The following is a 19259-nucleotide window of genomic DNA, read 5'->3' on the forward strand; positions in this document are numbered from 1 at the left end:
CAATTATTGCAACATTACAAGTAAACCTCCTTTTTCCATGCCTCTGCAGAGATTGATTGGCAATATTTTCCCTCTTACACAGCATGGCTGCCAACTCCACAAAAAACCTGGTAGTAGGAAATAGTTTATTTCAGTCAGTGTTTTGTCAAAGCCAACGCATTGTGTAAAAGCCTGCGAAAGAAATTCCTTCTGCTGGGCCATGGCTGGCTACTGCTCACTTACGTCTGCTGTGGGGCTACTCGGTAAGCCAGGTCAGCAGAACGATCTGGATTAAGACAACTTCCTCCACACCAGGAGGCTTTGCTTCTGAAGTGGGTCAGCTTTACTGGTTTTATTGAATGGGCAGACAGTCGTTCTGATGACATGCGGGAGGAACTCTGGGAAGCTTCTGTCTGACTGAAGGGCAGTTAACATGCTTGCTTGCTCCAGCCAAATCCAGGGATGCCCTCGAGTCAAGACAGACTACCTAGCAGCTATGTCAGCAGCTGCTGAAACAGCTGCCCCCCCCAAATATTCCATGCCTCCATCCTATTTGGAGCTTGCTTGCTTTCACCTAGTTCTGGTACTCTCTTCTCCAGGAGACGAACTGGAATCCTTTGAGCGTGCTTTACAGGAGGGAAAGCATCGGCGGGCTGCAGAGTCCTGCACCATGATGCCGTTTATAGCCCCTCCTTACTGGAGACCGGAGGAGTTTCTGCTGGGTCAAACAGAACCACAGGCATATGAGGAATATAAAGAAATTTAAAAGAAAGAGTCAAGTTTGAATTTAGTTTCCTATTTGACATAATGTAAGGTGGTTTCTGGGGGCCTGTGCATGCTGAAGCATTAAACTTCACCCTCAGAGCAGCGTTCAGGAAGATTTGGCAGTAAGATGTTAGAAGATCCAGAATTTAGTAATTTCATTTGGAGCTTTTGATGAACATTAAGGACTACTGTTGGGCTCCTTCCTCCTCCTCTAATCTTACTGTAGAGGTTTTTCCCAGAAAAGGTGTTTTAGCAGATCACTGCAGATCATAGGTCAGATCAGGAAGATGCTGCAGCTGAAGTGGTGCCTAGGCTGCGTTTAGATTATTACTACTTCTGTATCTAAACAGAGATCGGAAGTAACATTGCATTAATCTATAATGCTGCGAGAATTAAAACACTCTTCTTCACGTGAATAAAGCTGAGAGCTTCCTCTCAATGACTGTTTCCAGAGCAGAAATGGGAGCCCTGGGGCAGGGTCCTGGCTCGTGCAGGCGCCCCGTGGGTGCCTATCGTACCCCCAAACGTGCGCAAGAAAAGTATCACGCCACTAACACGCAACAGCTGAAGGCTGCAGCGAAAGCCGCGCAAAGGGAGAGGCAGCGCGCCTCCGGAACCCCTTCTGCCCGCCCCGCTCACGCTCCGTGCTTCGCTGGCGCCCCCTCCGCCGGCCCCTGGGGCTTACAGGCGGCCTACGGCGGCGCGGCCCAAGCGCCGGCAACCTGGAGAAGAGGGATGACGTCAGAGGCGCGTATTTCAGACGTTAGGTTTGCTGGGAGCACGCGGCTTTCGACCATGACGAAGCCGACGTGACCTTTGACCGCAGCGGCAAGGCGCAACGGAGCCCTGGGTTACGGTGCGCGCTTTGGGGGCGTTATTGGGTTTGAAGACGATTTGGAACAAGCAACCCGTGCCCGTGTTCTGCCTCCCCGCTCCCCCGCCGGGGCGCGACGCCTCCGCCGCCAAAGGCCGGCCGGCGGCGGGGCGAGGCGCAGCCCCTGCCCGCAGAGCTTGCCCACGGCCTCTCCTGCCCCAGGCCAGGCTTAAACCAACCGCCGAGGGCGCGATCCTCTCCCCCGGCTTCGGCGCCGGGCCCCCGCCCCCGGCCCCCAACGGCCGCGGCCCCGCTGTACGGCCGCGCCGCAGCGGCGTCCTGCGAGCTCTGCCGTAAAGCGCGGCGGGCCCGGCATGGGGAAGCGGCGGGGCGGGCGGGAGCTGCTGCGCAGCCTGAGCAAGAAGCAGAAGAAGCACCTGAGGGACTTCGGGGAGGAGCACCCATTCTATGACAAGTGAGTTCCGGGGGCGGGTGGGCCCTTTCCGCGGGGGCTGCGGCGGGGGCGCTGGACGGCCGCGGGGGGGGGGGCGGCGGGCTGCCCCGGGCTGCAGGCCCGAGTGGGGCCGGGCCGGCCGCGCACACCGCGCCGGGAGCCCGAGAGCGGGAGGGGAGCTGCCTGCGGAGGCAGAAATCTCGGAAGACGAGGGAAAGGCAGAAAATCCGGGCTCGGGTTTGTGCGCAGTAGGTATCGTAAAGCCTGGCTGCGCGGGCCGGAGGCAGCCGCGAGGGGTGGCGAGGCGGAGGGGTGCGAGCTGGTCTCTGCTTCGCCTCCGGCTCGGTCAGTGGGCTGGTCGGGGCGCCAGCCTTCCCCCTGCTCGCTCCGCGTCCCTCCCTGCTCTCGCCAAGGCCGCGAAACCGCAGCGCTGAAGATCTCGTGTGACAAGAACCGTGGCTTCCTCAGCGGGACGGCCGCCTGTCAGAGAGGGTGCCCCGCTTTGGGACCAACACGTAACCTTTCGAGGAGTGAGCTGCCTAGTCCAAACGCTTGTGATTTGGTGTTGCTGTAAAGCCTTAGAAGCCTGCGAGGAAGATGCTGTCAGGTCACTTGCTCAGTTTACCCTTATTTGCCCTCAGTAGCAGGCAAACAGCGTTAAGGTCTGTTATTTGTGTGTACCCTGGGACCCTCCCGGCGTGTGTCGCCTGGGGCGGGAGGCAGGGTCCCGGCCTACCGGGGAGCAGTGTGCCGTGCCTCGCCCTGTGCAGCGTCACGCTCTGTCCCGCTCGTGGCTCCGTGTCTTTTTGAAAGAGTTGCGGTTAGTTTAAGCCCCGCTTAAACCAGTCCCAACACTGGTTAATTAATGCTGTTTTTCCTGTAGCATGTGTCTTTCCCACTTCATAGATCAATATTTAGTGCTAGAGGTAGGCTTTTGCTCTTAGTTTTGTTGTACAAACTACCCTTGTAGTTACATTCCTTAGACTCCTTTTAACACCTCATCTTCTGATTAAAGCCGGGTTCTGCTTTAAAACATTTAACTTCTTGCTCAGTTACAAAGCTTGAGTGCTTAGGCTTCACGTCCGGAACGTAGCGCGGAGAGGGTAACCCCTCGGGGTAAGTGCTGAGTCCGACTTCTTAGGGAGAATTGTGTGATGCTTTGGTTTTAAGCTTTCTTTTAACTTTGCTATAACTTGTGTAACTCATCGATTCCTTCTCCCGCTCATTTCTTTCATCCTGTGTGTAACGTCATTGACAGAGTAAGATATTTCAGTGCTTGCTTTTCAGGGTTTCTGGAAGACCAGAAGCAACTCAAATCTGTGAACTGGTAATATTTCTTTATTTCTTCCTTACTTTCTTTTTTGTGTGGTTCAGTGAAGTGAAACACTTAGCATTTCATGTTACCGAGTTATTCAGGCTCGTTAAGTCGTTCCCATTAGAAAACCTGCATTTAGGAGGAAAAAAAAATGAATATGATATTTTGTGTGGCTCTGAATTGTTCTCTACAGCATCCAGCTCAAATCTAATACCATGAGAGGGCAGAAGCAGCAGGAAATAACGTAGCTTTTCTTAGGTTTTTTTCTTACTTAGTCGCAGTGAAAAGTAAATCATGCTTTAATTTGTTTTAATAATGTTAATAAACTTACTGTTCCGTGAGTTAGGAGATGTTTTGTTTGCTGTTGAATGAAGAAATATGTTAATGCTCATTCCTCTTCTTCAGACTGCCAGCACTTTACTTTTCCTTCAGTCAGGATTTGTTAACCTCCTTTATCATCAGACAGATAAAAGGCTTAAAAGTTTCAGTGTGGAAAAATTAATTTTTCTGGTTCATTTGTTTCCTTTAGTGTTTGTGCATTAATATCTTATTTACTCATTTTTCCTCTTTGGGCTGAAAGGAGCTAAAAAAGAATTAAATGGTGCTGTGCTTATAATCCTTGTTTTGCTATGATTTTGGCTATAACCTGGCACGCTGTTGTTGGCTGGTGTGAGCCTGGGACAGAACTTGCACTGGGTCTGCCTTGTTTGAAGCTTAGAGCTTTACAGCTGAGCCAAACCTGACCAACCCCCTGGTGGACTATTGTGAACTGATAGCTATTTCACTTACCTTCTTGAAAGCCAGAAGCATTTTCAGTGTGCTGTGTTCCCTGTACGTGTGCCCTTCTATACTTTTTGCTCTATGTGTGGTTTTCTTAAGAAAATCCATTGCCAGCTCAGCAAGTGCCTTGTCTGTGGAGTTCAAATGTCCTCGCTCAGCTGAGACTGAAAGAACCAAATTTTGTGATATTATAAGTCAAATCAGTGCAGAATGAGGCACTTTGGCCTAAGTCTACCAAGCTGCTTTCAAAGCCTAAGTGGAGATGTCCAGCATAACTATTTGGATAAAATGGTGATTTTTTTAAAAATTCCATTGTTCCTGCAGAATGGTAGGGTGGGAAATGATCACATGGGAACTAGAGGTGAGGGTATTTGCCTGCTGCCTAATAGAGTGTTACTGTTGCTGGCATTACACTCGTGTTTTTCCTTCCAGTCTGAGACTTCTGATAAATCGAGTGCAGAAAGCGATTCAGAGCCTGAAGTGGAACAGGTCTCTGTATATCATAAGCTGCTGGCTACCCTGAAGCCCTGTCCTGAGTCTGAGAGTGAGGAAGAGGAAGATGAAAGTGAATCAGAAGAAGATGGGGAAAGCGAAACAGAAATGGACAGTGAAGGATCCCAGGAGGTGGGAGAAGCAGATGGAGGTGAAGAAGATAAGAATGATGTACCAGACCAGGAGGAAGGTAGTTTATCTTTTCCCATGCTTTGGTAAATGTTGTTTCAGTTAGAAAGTTTGAATAACGTACGTTTTTAGCCAGGATCCTGGTGTAGACTGGTTTGTTGGCTGGGTGCTCTTCTGGCTTGGAGACTCTGTTGCTCCATTGCCTCTGTGTGGGTGGGAGCAGCAGCTGCTGAAGGATTGGGGTGGGGGGGCGCAACTGTGCTCATTTTCCGGCAGACAGCCCACTGCTGCTTCCTCAGATGTTGTTTGTGCGGCAGCACAGAGGAAATACACATGGAGCAGCATACCAGGGGTTCTCACCCACTCATGGGAGACGCAAGCTGTTCTCTCACACAGCATCTGGCTTGGCTGCTGCCATCGAGGGGAGGGAAAGGTTTGCCTCATAGCAGAGGAAAGAATATGTAAATGGGAAGGAAACCTCTCCCTTATGATGAGGCATCCTCATTCACGAAGCCTGCAAAGAAATTCTGGGAGGGAGGAGTCAACTGTTCAATTATTTTCAGTTATTTGAGGTCTGTGGTATCTAAAACATATATTCCCCAGGTAGGTTATTTCTTTAATTTTCTCTTGGGAAACATACATTGTATGTTATGTAATGTTTGGCATGCTAGCCAAAAGTCGTCTTTACTGTAGAGTACAAAGACTGCTTTTATCTTTTTTTAATAGATCTTAAAAGAAAAAGAATTGGTAACTCAAAGGGAACAACTTAGCCACCAAGAGGTAGCTATAGACACTAACTTTTCCAGGAGAATATAACCCATTTCTCTCTCTAACAAGTTACAGCTACAGACACAGCAGAGTGGATGCTTGGCCAGGAGCAGGCTGATGGCACAGATACCTCTTGTGACCCAAGTCACGGAGTAATTGAGTTTACTGATGTGAAACATGAATCTGAATTTAGCTTGGAAACCAATTTCATGGAAGACGAGAGTGGAGATTGCAATGCAGATAAGAGAGACAGCAATTCTTCACAAGCCTTTTCAGAAGGTAAAACACAGCATGTTTTGTGTTTAGCGATCTGCCTCTAGAGGAGTATCCATAAACGTGTAAATTATCAAACGCCACAGAGATACGCTATATAGCTTCCGAGTTCTTCTGCTACATTATTCATTGTATTGCCTACATGTGAGCTGGTTACATAAGGGATGCTTAACACCAACGCAGACGTGTGGCTGAACCGTTTGTTTTCTGTAGCCCCTGTGGACTGGGGTTTGTGCGTAGCTTCTGTTACAACTGATAAATCCTGAAATAGCACAAACTAGAAATGTGCGTGAAAGGGATTATTTTGCTCTGTTGCTTTAACAGTAGTTTAAACAGCTAGTGTAATATGAAAGGCCCTGCAAACCTTCACTTGACTGTGGAAGTTATTCTTGGCACAGACAGCACAAGAGATAATAACAAAGCTGACCTGTGAGGGCATCCTTCACAACTCAGTGGAGTCAGAGATGAGATTCTGGGAAGCCTGGGGCAGCCACAGTAATTTAGACAAATGCTCAGGGCTCTGTGAATTTTGAAGGTTACGCAGAGGAGTCTGACTGCACCAGGATCGGGAAGGCATGAGGTATCACTGGAGCATCTGTGTGGTATCTTTGAAGGATGTAGCCCAGAATCGCAGTGCCGCAGTGTGCTGATGGGTGCAATCTGGGCTTCAGTGTTGAGTTGTTCCACCATGTGTAATACAAATAACTGTGAGCATGGGTGTGTGATCGTTCAGTGGTATGCCACACATGGGCACATGCAGAGCTTCTATTCGTATTTAATCCTCTGTGGTTTTAATATCAGATGGCATAGTTTGAGAGAGAGAGAAATATGTTTGTAGCATCCGTAGTGATGCTGGCTTGTCATCTTGGAGCAGCAGATGACATTAGATCTGGGAGGCAGCCTAGCTGATACATGAAATGTGTGGAAGCATCAAAGGGCCATGTGATAGAAAAAACAGCTCGTTCTTGTTACCATGAGAATATTACTTAGGCTGTTGGCATTGCATTTTAATGAGAACGGTAGCTCTCCAACTGCATGCTAAGTATCTTAACAGCTTTGTTCAACCTATAAATGATGCACTACTTTGCACTGGGTGCCTGTAGCTTGAAAGTGGCTTTATAATCTGTTACAGAAAATGAGTCATCTAAGATAGCAGAAAGGGGGATGGATTTCTACTGTGGTCCTGGGGTCACTAGAATTCATGAAAATGCTTCATGTTACTCCTTCTACTTTACCTGACAAATGCTGGAATCAGTAAAACTCAGCTGAAGAGAGAACCTGTATTATAGTTAAATGATATCCTGTTCATGTGTGTTGCTGGGAAGATATTCTCAACAGTGTCAGAATTAGCAAATGTCTTGACTTTTGCCTGGATGACTTGTATGTGGGCTAGATATCCTTTGGCAAGCACCGGTGTTCTCTAATTAGTTCTCTTTATGCAGTGAGTGCTGCTGTGCCACAAGCAGTGTACAGAGCTTGGTTTTCAAAATAAGCTTTGCATGTGACTGGTGCATGCTCCTGTCTTTGAATATATATGTTTTTACAGTTCCTTGCCTATCCTTTCCTGTCCAAAAAGAAATGCTGATTAGATAAATCAGACTTTTGCTCGCTTCAGGCAATTTTTGGCTCCCTTCCCCCAAACCCACCTAATCTTTCTCTGCTCTGTCACAAACTGTATTTGTATTACTGGCCAAAGATAGAAAGCCCTGGGCAGAACTCTTTATAAATTAAGAAGGGCAGAGTAAGTTCACTTGGCTCTTTACTACTGACAGCCTGTTTCACCTGCAAGGGATGGATGTGCCAGAGCTTAAGGCAGAAAATTGCCACAGTGTTTTCTACTACATATTGCTTTCCTGTCCAACAGTTGTTTTGTGATTGAAAGTTCTAGTACTTCTGTGAGTGCTTCTTTTTTCCTTTTTTTTTTTTTTAAGCAGTCTGTCAAATCTGTTCTCTCTGTTCTTGTAGAGAGAATTTGACATCTTTTCTCTCATCTCCAAGTGCTTTGAAATAACTAGCTTTAACTGTTGTGCTGGCCAGCATGGAAACTGTTGGTGTCATTTGCAAATCCATTCTGAAACTTGATTCCAGTACTAGCTACAATAGTTCTCAGGATATTTTGTTGTTGTTGCTATAAATAGATCCATTTAAACAGCACATGGACAAAGAACTTGAAGAAAAAGAAGTAGAAGAAATGTCTACGCTTCCTAGAACTTCAAGTCAAAGCAAGGTAATGGTGTTCTGCAGCCATCCAGAGTTCCTAAAGATGCCTGGATTAAAATAACACTATTTTTTTGTACACAAGTGAAGTAGATTCATAATTGTGACTATTAGCTGTTGGCACTGGAATTGTCAAGATTTTGTCCCTGTGGTGTTGTTGAAGTGATTTCTTCTTCACTTAGTGCTGAGAGAGACTTGAAATCTAAAGTCTGCTGTTAAGTAAGCATATGGTGACACATCTGAAAAACGTAGCTTTAGAGTTTGACCTGTAGTCCCAAAACCACAGGTTTAGTACTCTTGACTCCGGGGAGAAACAGGACTGGTTTCTGAGTGGTAGCAGCACAATGCCAGGGATGTGCTCTTCAACTGAACTTATGAGGTGACCGTGTACAGTCTTAAAAGTACTCGTGATGTACTTTCACGTTCTTTCTTCAAGATGACTGGATCTCTGTACACATTTACAAGCCAATAAAGGGGAATTTAATACTTATACTGTTAATACTGGAAATAATGGGTGAATTACAGTACCAGAAAACTACCTCATTGCTTGAGAGAGAATATTGGTTTTCAAAATATCATTTTTAGACAAACCTTTGCTTCCTAATTTTTTCACATCTGATTTTGTTTTGGAGTGTTGCCTTGCATTCTGGTCAGCCATATGCTGGGTGACATTCATTGGAAGATATTCAATGGTTAGTCAGTCAGAGAGAAAGCTGTGATTTGACAATTTTATTTTTTTCTTTTTTGGAATATGGTGGCCAAAAATACCAGTGCCACCTGAAGCAATGCAGGATACATCTTTGCTTAACTTGGTGTAGCCACTTTATGGAGTTAATAGATAGGGACAACTTTCATAGCAGAAGGCTTAAAGTTTAGAGCTTTCCCCTACTACACTGATAGCTTTTGCACTCGAAATCAGAAGGACTCCCAACAATCAGTTGCATTTAGCAACTGATTCACCACTTCTGGGTTTAGTCCCTAATGGGGTTTTATTTTCACCTTTAAACAAAGTACATACCTCAGTGCAGCTGATCTATAAGCATAGTCAGACTCCAGGGTTCTCATCTTGTCCCTGGTTTGTGCTGCTGATTTGCTGGATGGGTTAGGCAGAAATTACATCCTTCCTTGGTTTTCACATCTGTAAAATGAAGACAGACTCATCACTGCAAAATACAATCAGATCTACTGACCTGAAGTTTACTGTTTTTTACCCTGGTAGACTCCAAAGAAGAGATTGTGTATTGAAGAGAAGGTTTCACCTTGTATTATGAAAAGATATTTGACTAAACTGCCAGCTGTGATGATGTGCTTTTAAGTGTACTAAGTTCTGTACATATGACTCCTCTTCCTTTGGGTTTGTTTTTTTTTTTTTTTCAGTGGCCAAGGCTGGGCCAACTAACTTTTTCTTCCTCATTGGAGAAACATAAAATTTTGAAAGCGGACAGAGACGTTGATGTGAAACAGCTTTATCTTCACAAGCCTTTAGAATCCACTTGGCCAAAAGTGAATAAACAATTTCTGCCCTCAGTGAGCAAACCAAGCGATCCCTCTTTTACCCCATTACAAAGAGAGCTCTTCTGTATCATGAATACATACCGGGACTTGTTCTATCCAGAGAGAAATGCTTTAACAAATGGAGAAGAAATCCGACATGCTTACTGCTTGCATGCCTTGAACCATGTTCTGAAGGCAAATGCCCAGGTGCTCAGCAACAATGCTAAACGAAGAGACCAAAAGCCGGGGACTGACAATGATGACTACAGGGATCAGGGGCTCACTAGACCTAAGGTAAGAGAGCTTCGTTAATGTGATTTTCCCCACCCTGCCCTGGCTGTCTGGTCAGGCTGTATAAACATCCCAGTAGATTATCCAGAAGTATTTCTGTTGCTGCTCTCTCAGGCGACATGTTACTGGGCCTGGGTCTTTCCACATCCCTTTATCGTGCCTGGAAGCTGTCTGCCGTGGCCTGGGTAAATACCCTGTGAGAAGCAGTGAGCACAGGGTGTCGGTCAGCCTGTTACCATGCTGAGCCATGAGTTTGACTTTTCTTTTTCTTTGTCCCCCTGTCCCTACAGACTGAGATGTCAACTTTTCCTTCTTCCTTTTCTAAATCTACCAGTACAGACAGGTGCCTCCACATCAGTCTTCAGTGTTAGTGCAGGTAGTTTAGGCTGTCGCCCAACGTGGGATGTCCCAGAAAATTTTTTTGTCCTTAGGCACCTGTAAGGACTTGCCTGCATGGAAGGCTCTTTCTGTACCTGGGAGACCTCAGGGAATCCCAGTCCCATTGTTAGGGCCACCTGTCATGGTTAGTGGAGCCGGCCTCAAACCAAGGCTTCCAAGACTCACATCCTGTAATTGATAACCAGGTGGATTCAGCTGGGGCTAGCCTGTCACTGTTGGTGCCAACTACCTGTTGAACAGTTTCAAAGTTGGGTTTCAGTGTTTGCTCACATCTGGTAAATGCCTTTTGTTTCTATGTTGACTCCCCAGTTAAGTATTTGAGTGCTCTACAGAGGCTATTGCCACCCACCTGGGAGCCAGCTGTTGATCCTGTCTTTTTATTGTGGGAGCTTTTGCTTGCTTGGGGGATAGGGAGAACAGGAGAATATGCTTAGTTTTCAATTCACCTTCAGTGGTACCCTGGGTGTGAGGTGGTGAACCAAATCAAGCTGCTGGCAAGTACCTGTTCATGAGTATGCTGTGTCCCTGTGCATCCTCCCTCCTTGCTGCATGTCAGGATTCTTTTGTTCTGAGTGGTGGGATCCCCATGGGGACAGATCTAAGTTAAAAAAAAAATGTTACTTAACATACAGTTAACTGTGAGTGCTCATATTTTATGCATTATTCTGTTGTAACTTGATTTACGCAGGTACTGATGATAGTGCCCTTTAGGGAATGCGCTTTGCGAATTGTGCATATTTTGATCAGTCTTCTTGAAGTGAATGACAAAAGAAAGATAGATGTAAGTAATAAAAAGCGCTTCAAAGGGGAGTTTGGCTCTGACCCAGAAGAGAAGCCCCCCAACCTGAAGAGACCTGAAGATTATGAAGCCATCTTTGCTGGCAACATTGATGACCACTTCAGAATTGGTAATAACCTGCTGAATAGATGATCTTTAGCTTGTAAAGAACTGAGAAGTAACAAGTTCTTCCTAAATGTCTGGAGCTATGAGGGCTGGAAGTCCTGGTGGTACTCTAAGCTCTGTGGTATTCGTGCTGCTTTTGCACTGGCAGCTTGGATTTTTCTACAAATCTTTCTTGCCTTGCCAGAACTTAAAAAGGAGAAGAATATACAAAGGTTATGATTTTAACATCAAGTCCAGAATTACTTAAAATGCAGTGATTGCTTTATTGCAGCAGGACTACCCACACCTCATGCTAAAAAGGATAGCCTTATGCAGCAAAGTCTTTCATGTTATTAAAAAATGTCTGGGGGTTTAATCAGCCTAATCACAATGTCTCTTGTAATCAGTAATGGTTGGAACAAAATTAAAGCTCAATACTGAGCAAAACAGTTTTCTACTATGCTGTCCATGCTTTTCATGAAAGCAAAGGGGTAGCCAGCAAACAGGACTGTTGGACAAGCAGCAAAATTGGGACTATTTTGTAATATTGTAATCTCACGCTGTTCTAGTAACTCAGTATGCAGAGAATTAGCTAGTGGCTTGGTTCCTGGAGCTGCCATGATGAGTAGGCAGTTTTTTCTAACTTGACAGATCAGTGGCTTTTGAAATTACTGTCCCTTGAAAGATAAATTGTGATTCCAAGAGATTTAATGATACAGTAGAAGATGCAAGCAGGTCCCACTCAGTAAATATCTCTCTGGCTGAGACTTGTCTTTCCATAGCATAATTATATTCCTTTCAGTCCTCTCCCATACCACAGTCTGCTTGATCCACTTCCTAGGTGTGAAGAAATGCTTGAAGATGCTTTCAGTACTGTTACTTGCAGAAACAAATCATAGAAGCAGAATAATTATTCTTTCTTACTGTGCCTCGCACCCTGTTACTTCTGCACAAAGATCTAATTTAAAGCACATTGGTTTTGCCTTACTAAAACCACCCTTTCACATTTTGAAACAGAAAAAAAGACTTGATGCTCTTAAACCATGTATATGCTGTGACAAGTGATATCTTCTTCCTGGAAATTCAACCAATTGTGCCTTTTTTTTTTCTTTTCCCATTTTTATCATTGGGTTAAAATAGATAGCGGGAGGGGTCCCTGTTGCTGTCTGTGGGAAATTCTTACAAGGGCCTTCAGCTGTGCCTGTGATAGCTGAGTTTACACTGAGAGGGAGAGAAGTTGGAGACACCTTTGCTGGGCAGACTGTAGCGGGTGGTTTGAATATGGTCCAGACTACCTGGATTTTTAAGATCAAAAAACTGTGGGTCCTAGCAATGTTGCCATTTAGTTACGGCACAGGTAACAAACTCCTTTGATTCCTTCCTTTTCCTTTCTCTAACATGAGAGGCGATGCATAAGCTGCTTTGGCATGTACACTGCAACATGCTCTGTGAGAAGCAAATGCCAGGGATGGTGCAAGACTGGTGATGCTTTCAGTTGCCATAACATGAAGAACCTTTTCCTATGCGTTTTAGTAGCAACCCTTATGGCCCTGTGAATAAAGACATTTTATAGTCAAGAGGTCCAGGCTGAATCTTTCATGACAGATTAAGGTAACAGTTACTGTGGTACCTAATGGCAGAGACCAAAGTCTAGGATTTAGGGAGAAAGTAGTAGTTAATAATTTCTGCCTTTTTTTTTTTTCTTAAGTGTTTCAGCTCCCTCACCCCCCCTTTTTAGCAGAAAAGTCACGAGACGTGTTTCAGTTAAAAAAATGTTGTCCAGGCTATGATGAAGCTGGAAAAAAGTACTACTGAAAGAGTTTGCCAAACTTCATGAAAGTATGCCAAATGCTTGTCAAATGGGGGGGGGGGGGGGGGGGGGCGGGTAAGCCCTTTTCAGGGAAAGAAGAGTTTCAGACAGATTGGTTTTGTCCAGCTATAATCATTAGTATGTGTTAAGAGAGAGGAAACGTAGGGAGGTACTATTACAGAGCCTGCTGGGAGAAAATGGTTTATAATTGACGTTAACTAAGAAATTGCTGTTGGTTGTTGGACAGGGGTTGCGATTCTTCAAAAGAGTATGAGATTATATGCACCGTTTTACTCATCGGATATCATCATTGCCTCTCCCCTGGGTATGAGGACTATTATTGGCGCAGAGGGGGAGAAGAAGAGAGATTTTGATTTTCTATCATCAATAGAAATTCTCATAATTGATCAAGCAGATATTTACCTGATGCAGAATTGGGAACATGTTCTGGTACGTTTTCCGTATGTGTTCATTTTTGTGATGTAGCATGTCTTGTTAGTCTGATATAACTTCGTTTCGGCACTGAGCAGTATTGCTTTTTTTTTACTGACTTGATTCCAGACGTGTATGCTTGTTCCTTTTCCTCCCTCCACCCTGATATTTTCCTTATACGAAGAATATTCTTTCTACAGATTTTGGTAGCTTTCAGCACCTGATCTCTATAAATCTTAGTATTTGGTGCTTTAGTGTCATATTTCATCCGAAATATTTTTGGACAGCTTTAATTATCTTGCAGATGAGATAATGATGATTCCTTTAATCACATCTGGGAGAAAATATGCCCGCTGTCTGACTGTCCTGTGTCTCAGTCAGATTGCAGCTGTATGAGGAATCCATACAACCTAGTTCAGATTCCTCCAGGAAGCAGCAGGAGCTGGTGCTTGTCTTCACTGACTGCAGAGCCTGTTTCCTGTTTTGTTTTTTTTTCCTTTGGGTGCAACTGCCTGCCATGCGGCGGCAGCGATGCCAGTCTGAGGCTTCATTCAGTGAGGCCAAAATGAAGTTAATTTCTTCACTTGTGCCCAAACTCTCCCTGAATGCAATAGGAAACTGCACTTGTGCTTCTTGTAGCTCAGAAACCTTGGGCCCATTGACTTAAATACAAACAAACAAATCCATTATACTTGCCCCATGGGGGAAGACTGGAAGCAAAGGTTACTGTTACTGATGACTGAAGAGATGGTAGCTTTCGGCTCTGTGGCAGGAAATCATGTAAATTACTCTTGCTGTGGTCAATAAATTCCAGACGGTCGTGTCTTGGGAGATGACTACTGTTTTATATTCTGTGCAGTCTGGCTCATCGCTGCCCACTTTCTTGCTGCAGTTAAGGCACTTGCAGTCTGGGTGCAAGGATGTCAGTCAGTAATGATGTGTTTCTATGTCTCTGTGTAGCACCTGATGAAGCACATTAACCTACTGCCTCTGGATTCCCACGGGGTGGACTTCTCCCGAGTGCGAATGCTGAATCTCAATAACTGGTCCAAGTACTACCGCCAGACGCTGCTGTTCAGTGCTCTTCAGGATCCCCAGATTAATTCTGTCTTCAACAAACACTGCTTCAATTATGTGGGGCAGGTGAGTTCACATACGAGCTGAAAGCCTTCTTTTAAATGCTGGCGTAAGGGAGGGGGAGAGGAACAGAAAACCCAACATGTGGAAAAACTCCATAACTCAGTTGTAGAAGGACTGTCTGTGTGCCAGTCATTTCCATTACCCAAGTATTTCAGTCTGAATCTCCATGATGCTGCATGACAATTTCTAATGCTGTGCCAAAGGCATGAAGAACTACTCTTCTTGCAGTGACACTTATTTGATCCTTTTCTGTCACGGGTAGCTGTTTCACGTCAGAAATCAGATTTTGGTTTTTTTCTTAATTTGATGCACACAAGTTAACTTGTTTTATTTACTTTGTTAAATGGAGGGTTTGCCTGCTATCCACTTCCTCCCCCCCCACCCCTGTGAATAAGAAGCACAAACTGCTATTACTGTGAAAGAAACAGGAAAAGTAGTAACCTTAGTCATCTATCTCAAATATATGAAAGTCAGAGCATAAGCAGTAGTCATGTGTATTTTACACATCTGGTATGCGTATACATGAATGTAGTTTTGTATTGGAGCTTTTTTGAAAACAGCCTGTGCACTGCTTGCAGATGTGAGTTACAAGCAGAAAGCTGGCGGGAGCGTGGCTGCCTCTGATGCGCTGCTTCCCTAAACATCCTACTTTCTTCTTGCAGGTGGCTGTTCGCAATGTACCGCTCAGGGGCTCCATTAGCCACGTTGTGGTCCAGCTTCCTCATGTTTTTCGGAAGCTAGAAGCTGAAAATTTAACTTCTGTAATAGATGCAAGGTACTCTGTGTTCCAGACTATTTTGCTGTGCCCTAATGACTGCAATTTCAGATTTAGTTGAGCTTACTGTTTCCTGCAGAGTACAGTGTGATTTCGCCACAGAAGTACGCCTTCATTAGTCTTCAGATGCAGGGTAGGCTTGCACAGGTGGAGGGGGATACTGAACTACTTCTTGCCAAAGGCACCGGAGAATAAAGTCTGGGAAAGGAATACCAGTCTCTACTGTAACTGTGTAGCACTGATAAAGCCTTTGCCTTTTGTCTTCTACATGTGTACAGATCCTCTGAAGTTGAAGGAAAAAGGTAGTCAAAATCTTCTGTAGTCTCTTGTGTCTGATGATGTTCCTGTTTGAGGTCATATCCGTATTGGGAAGCTAAATGTTAACTCTAGTTAAAACATACTTGTTTTCTTAACTCAGGTTTCAGTTTTTCATCGACAAAGTGTTGCCTGAGTACCGCGACGCCATCATGTCTCACACGCTCATTTATGTTCCGTCATATTTTGACTACGTGCGTCTTCGAAATTACTTCAAAAAAGAGGAGCTGAATTTTACTCACATTTGTGAATACACAAAGAAGGCTGCCGTCTGCAGAGCAAGACGGTTCTTTCTCAAGGGAGAGAAGCAGTTTTTATTGTTCACTGAGCGCTTCCACTTTTACAAAAGGTGAATTGTTGACTGAGTTTTCCTTTGAGTTGCATGTGTACTATGTTGGAAGTAGAGTCTGACCTTAATCACAGCTGGGCTATATTGCATTTTGAATCTGTTGGTCTCTCTGAGGACTACTTCGGCTCTGAAGCAAGAGCTTTTTAGTTTGCTTTAAAATTTTTGCACGTTGTCAGCAGTGCCTTGCAGAGACTAATATTTTGGTATGCGCAGGGCTTTATTCAGGAAGGTAAGTGCTGCCAAGTTCCACTGATGTCAGGGCAGGATGGTATAGCCTGCAAAATAGGATTCATTGTACCTTTTATTTGTGTTCATCTGTGCCACAATAGTTACATAAAATTCTGGAAAAGGGCAGGTAATTGGTTCAGTAATGCAATACGGCAAGCTGAGGCCACCCAGAAAACTTGCTAAGCCCTGACTGGAGCTGTTCAGAAGTTCCTAATGGAACAGTTTTTTTCTGTTAGCAGAAGATGTTTTGACAAAAATGAAAAGTTTCACAAGGCTCAGTCTGATCAGGCTTCAGTGTTATAAAACCCAACCCAAAGAGGCTGAATACTGCAGAATTCGGTGGTGGCTTGTACTTCAGAGGAAGTCACAGTGCCTGGCACCATTAGACCTCCCCTCGCCTTGCCCTTAATTCCACATCTGTATGTAGTCTTCATGACACAGGGTTTGCAGAGCTGAGCTGCAGCCAATGTGCATTGAAGTTGATGGAAGAACTGAGATAAGACTGAGGTTTTAATAGTCATGCTTTGTAAAAATTGGCAACAAAGTTACTTTTTTGTTTTGTTTTTTTTTTCCCCTACTACAGGTATACAATAAAAGGCATTAGGAACCTCATTTTCTATGAGTTACCAACCTACTCCCACTTCTACGGTGAGATTTGTAACATGATGAAGGCCACAGACAATGGAGTGGATGCTACTTGGACCTGTACTGTGCTCTACTCCAAGTATGATGCTCAGAAATTGGCTGCAGTGGTTGGCATAGAGCGCACAGCTCAAATGCTACAGTCCAAGAAAAACGTGCACCTCTTTGTTACAGGAGAAAATGAATAAGTGACATTGCAGTCTAGATGACTGGAAGGACCTGGATTTTTCTCCTAATGCAGTTTTTGATGTTGCTTTTTTCAAAAAGTATTAAAGTATTAAACTTTTTATTCCCTTTTACTAAATACTGTTGAAATTGTTCATACAGGATTAAATTTTGTTTCAGTAATTTGTCCAACAAGAAACAAAGGATGTCATTGAAGAAAGCAGGGCTTGGGGGTTTCTTCTGTATAGAAACAAAATCAGTCCAGAACTATCTTGTATATTGAAAAACTCCCTGGTCAGTATAGGTTGATGCTGTGATAAATAACTTTTGAATGGGTTGCTTCAGTTCATTTTCAGGTGTAGCAAACTCACATTCTTTTATCAAAGGCAACCTTTTTCCTTTAGTCTCGGGGGAGAAATGTGTCCAAGTATTCCATGCAGTCACTATTCTGTAAGCCTGTGCAAGGGAGGTGCAGGTGAAGCCTCTTCAGCACGAGCGTGTTGTTGAAGGGGAGTTGAACTTGCTTCAACTCGACAGTTGTGACACTCCGTGAACATGCTGGGGTAGGAGCTACGGGTTTGTGTCTTTTCCTGAGTGACCTAAATCTCGCTGCCTCCTATTTAAAACAGCCCCTCTGGCCAGTCAGTTTTACTGGGGTTAAGTTTTTTTCCGAAGGAAAACAGATTTGAACTTGGCAGGCAGATGAGCCCAGGCCTGCCTAGCCCCATGATCACTGGAGCAGTGTTGTGGAGCACAAAACCAGGTGGGTGCAGCTGTAAATGCTTGTGGTCTCAGATCTTGCACCATGGGGTGGTGTTGGTTGGTTGGTTTTTTCATTCCTCTTAATGGTTTCCTTATGGGCAGCATGGAAGCATCATGGTGCTGCCTCTTCTTTCTTTTCTTCTCCTTCCAGGAAGCTAAGCCTAATTTAAAAGGAGCTAAAAGTAGAGAGATCAAGTTTTGTAAGCATGTGGGAAGACAGTTCTGTGGGAGGGGCAGGTGAGCCCAAATGCAAGAAGGAAACATCCATCCTGTGATAAGCTTTGAGGGAATTCTTGTCTGGGAGGCTTAAGTAAATACACTAAAGCAAAATAAACTCCTTGAGTAAACACACGAGGACATAATTTTAGTAGATTTTTAAAATCATATTCTTCATTTCTGTATTTCTCAGAGGCTGTGAACTCAGGTAGTAATTGAAGTCCTGAAATCATTTAGTAGACATGCAAATCCATGCAGTTCTTGCTTTGCATTTTAAGTAAAGATTTCTGTTAATTTTATGTAGCTCTGCTGTAGCACACAAGAATTAAGAGCCAGCCACAGCAAAAGTTCTCTTCGAGAACATCTCCCTGCTGTACAGCAGAGACAGCAGTAGCGGCAAACAAGGGATTTTCTTGTATGGCCTAGGCTCGATGTGGGAGAGTTGTGGCTGTGCATATGAAAACAAGGACACAAAACAGGATTAAGGAATTTTCTTTCTATACCGGATGTACTTAGCAGAGATGAATAGCTGACCTCTGTGGAAGGTAAAGTGGGGATAGCTACTTAGGGAGATAACATCATGCAGTGCAGCTACTGTTTAAGGAAGCAGCAAGAGTTTTGTGCCAGAGCCTTAACTATGCAAGGATTTTTCTGCCCCCACTAAAGTTAATAGCAAAGCACCTTGATGGGAGTAGGGCCAAATTGTATTCTGAGTCCCTCATCATTTTTTATATCAGCTACCTGGATTTGTCAAGACAAGCGTACTTGAAATTTGAAATGTATATACCGGTGTTACATTTTTAATGTTGATTACTAATTATAACTCCTGATTTCAAAAGTAGTATGTAAATGCCTCTTCGCTGCCTTCAGTTAGAGGTCAGAGATGCACGTACAAAGTTGATGTGTGACTGCCCTTAGGGAGCTCATGCATGAGATTTTTGTGCCCTGGCGAAATCGGACTTGATTTAGTAGGGAGCCTCATAAGCCAATGCTAGAAATCCTGCCTAGGGAGCCACACCAGTGGGTCGGACAGGTTTGGTTATACAGGGAGCCTGCCTCTGTGCTGGTGTGAAGGCATTTCTGTTCCTAGGTGCTTTCTCCTACCCCCGTGCTGTGATGTTCCCATGCCTCAGGTGTTGGCCCATTTGATAGCGGAATTGCAGCGAACTGGGGAGACGATTTGGTCTTGTTTAAAACTTCCCCTTATTTTAGACAATTCCCTGGTATAGTTCGCAGCAGGGCTCTGCAAAGTGGTTTGTTCAAGAGTGGCCCCAAAGACAGTGAGTTACTGGGAGATGGCGAGCTCTGAGGTCAGGGTTTGGCCCATGCTGGGTGTGTGTTCGCAGATACCAACGCTTCGCTTGCTGGAACA

The 19259-nt window shown here is 44.6% G+C and overlaps 1 protein-coding gene across 2 annotated transcripts; it reads left to right on the forward strand.

Moving 5' to 3' along the window:
• The first annotated feature begins 1461 nt into the window (after positions 1–1461).
• Positions 1462–17092, forward strand: UTP25 (UTP25 small subunit processome component). Of its 2 annotated transcripts, none has more exons than XM_064446156.1 (12): positions 1462–2033; positions 3300–3339; positions 4540–4789; positions 5572–5775; positions 7908–7996; positions 9364–9774; positions 10859–11078; positions 13111–13313; positions 14256–14438; positions 15098–15210; positions 15629–15874; positions 16686–17092. In XM_064446156.1, the coding sequence occupies exons 1-12, from the start codon at positions 1933–1935 to the stop codon at positions 16930–16932; spliced, it is 2307 nt and encodes a 768-aa protein (XP_064302226.1). In that variant the 5' UTR covers positions 1462–1932; the 3' UTR covers positions 16933–17092. The 2 variants fall into 2 exon arrangements, with proteins under 2 accessions (XP_064302226.1, XP_064302224.1); XM_064446154.1 differs by having other exon boundaries at positions 1464–2033; positions 5566–5775.
• Positions 17093–19259: the final 2167 nt, after the last annotated feature.

Source organism: Phalacrocorax carbo, chromosome 3 (assembly GCF_963921805.1).
Source record: "Phalacrocorax carbo chromosome 3, bPhaCar2.1, whole genome shotgun sequence".
In the NCBI taxonomy this organism is placed as follows: Eukaryota; Metazoa; Chordata; class Aves; order Suliformes; family Phalacrocoracidae; genus Phalacrocorax; species Phalacrocorax carbo.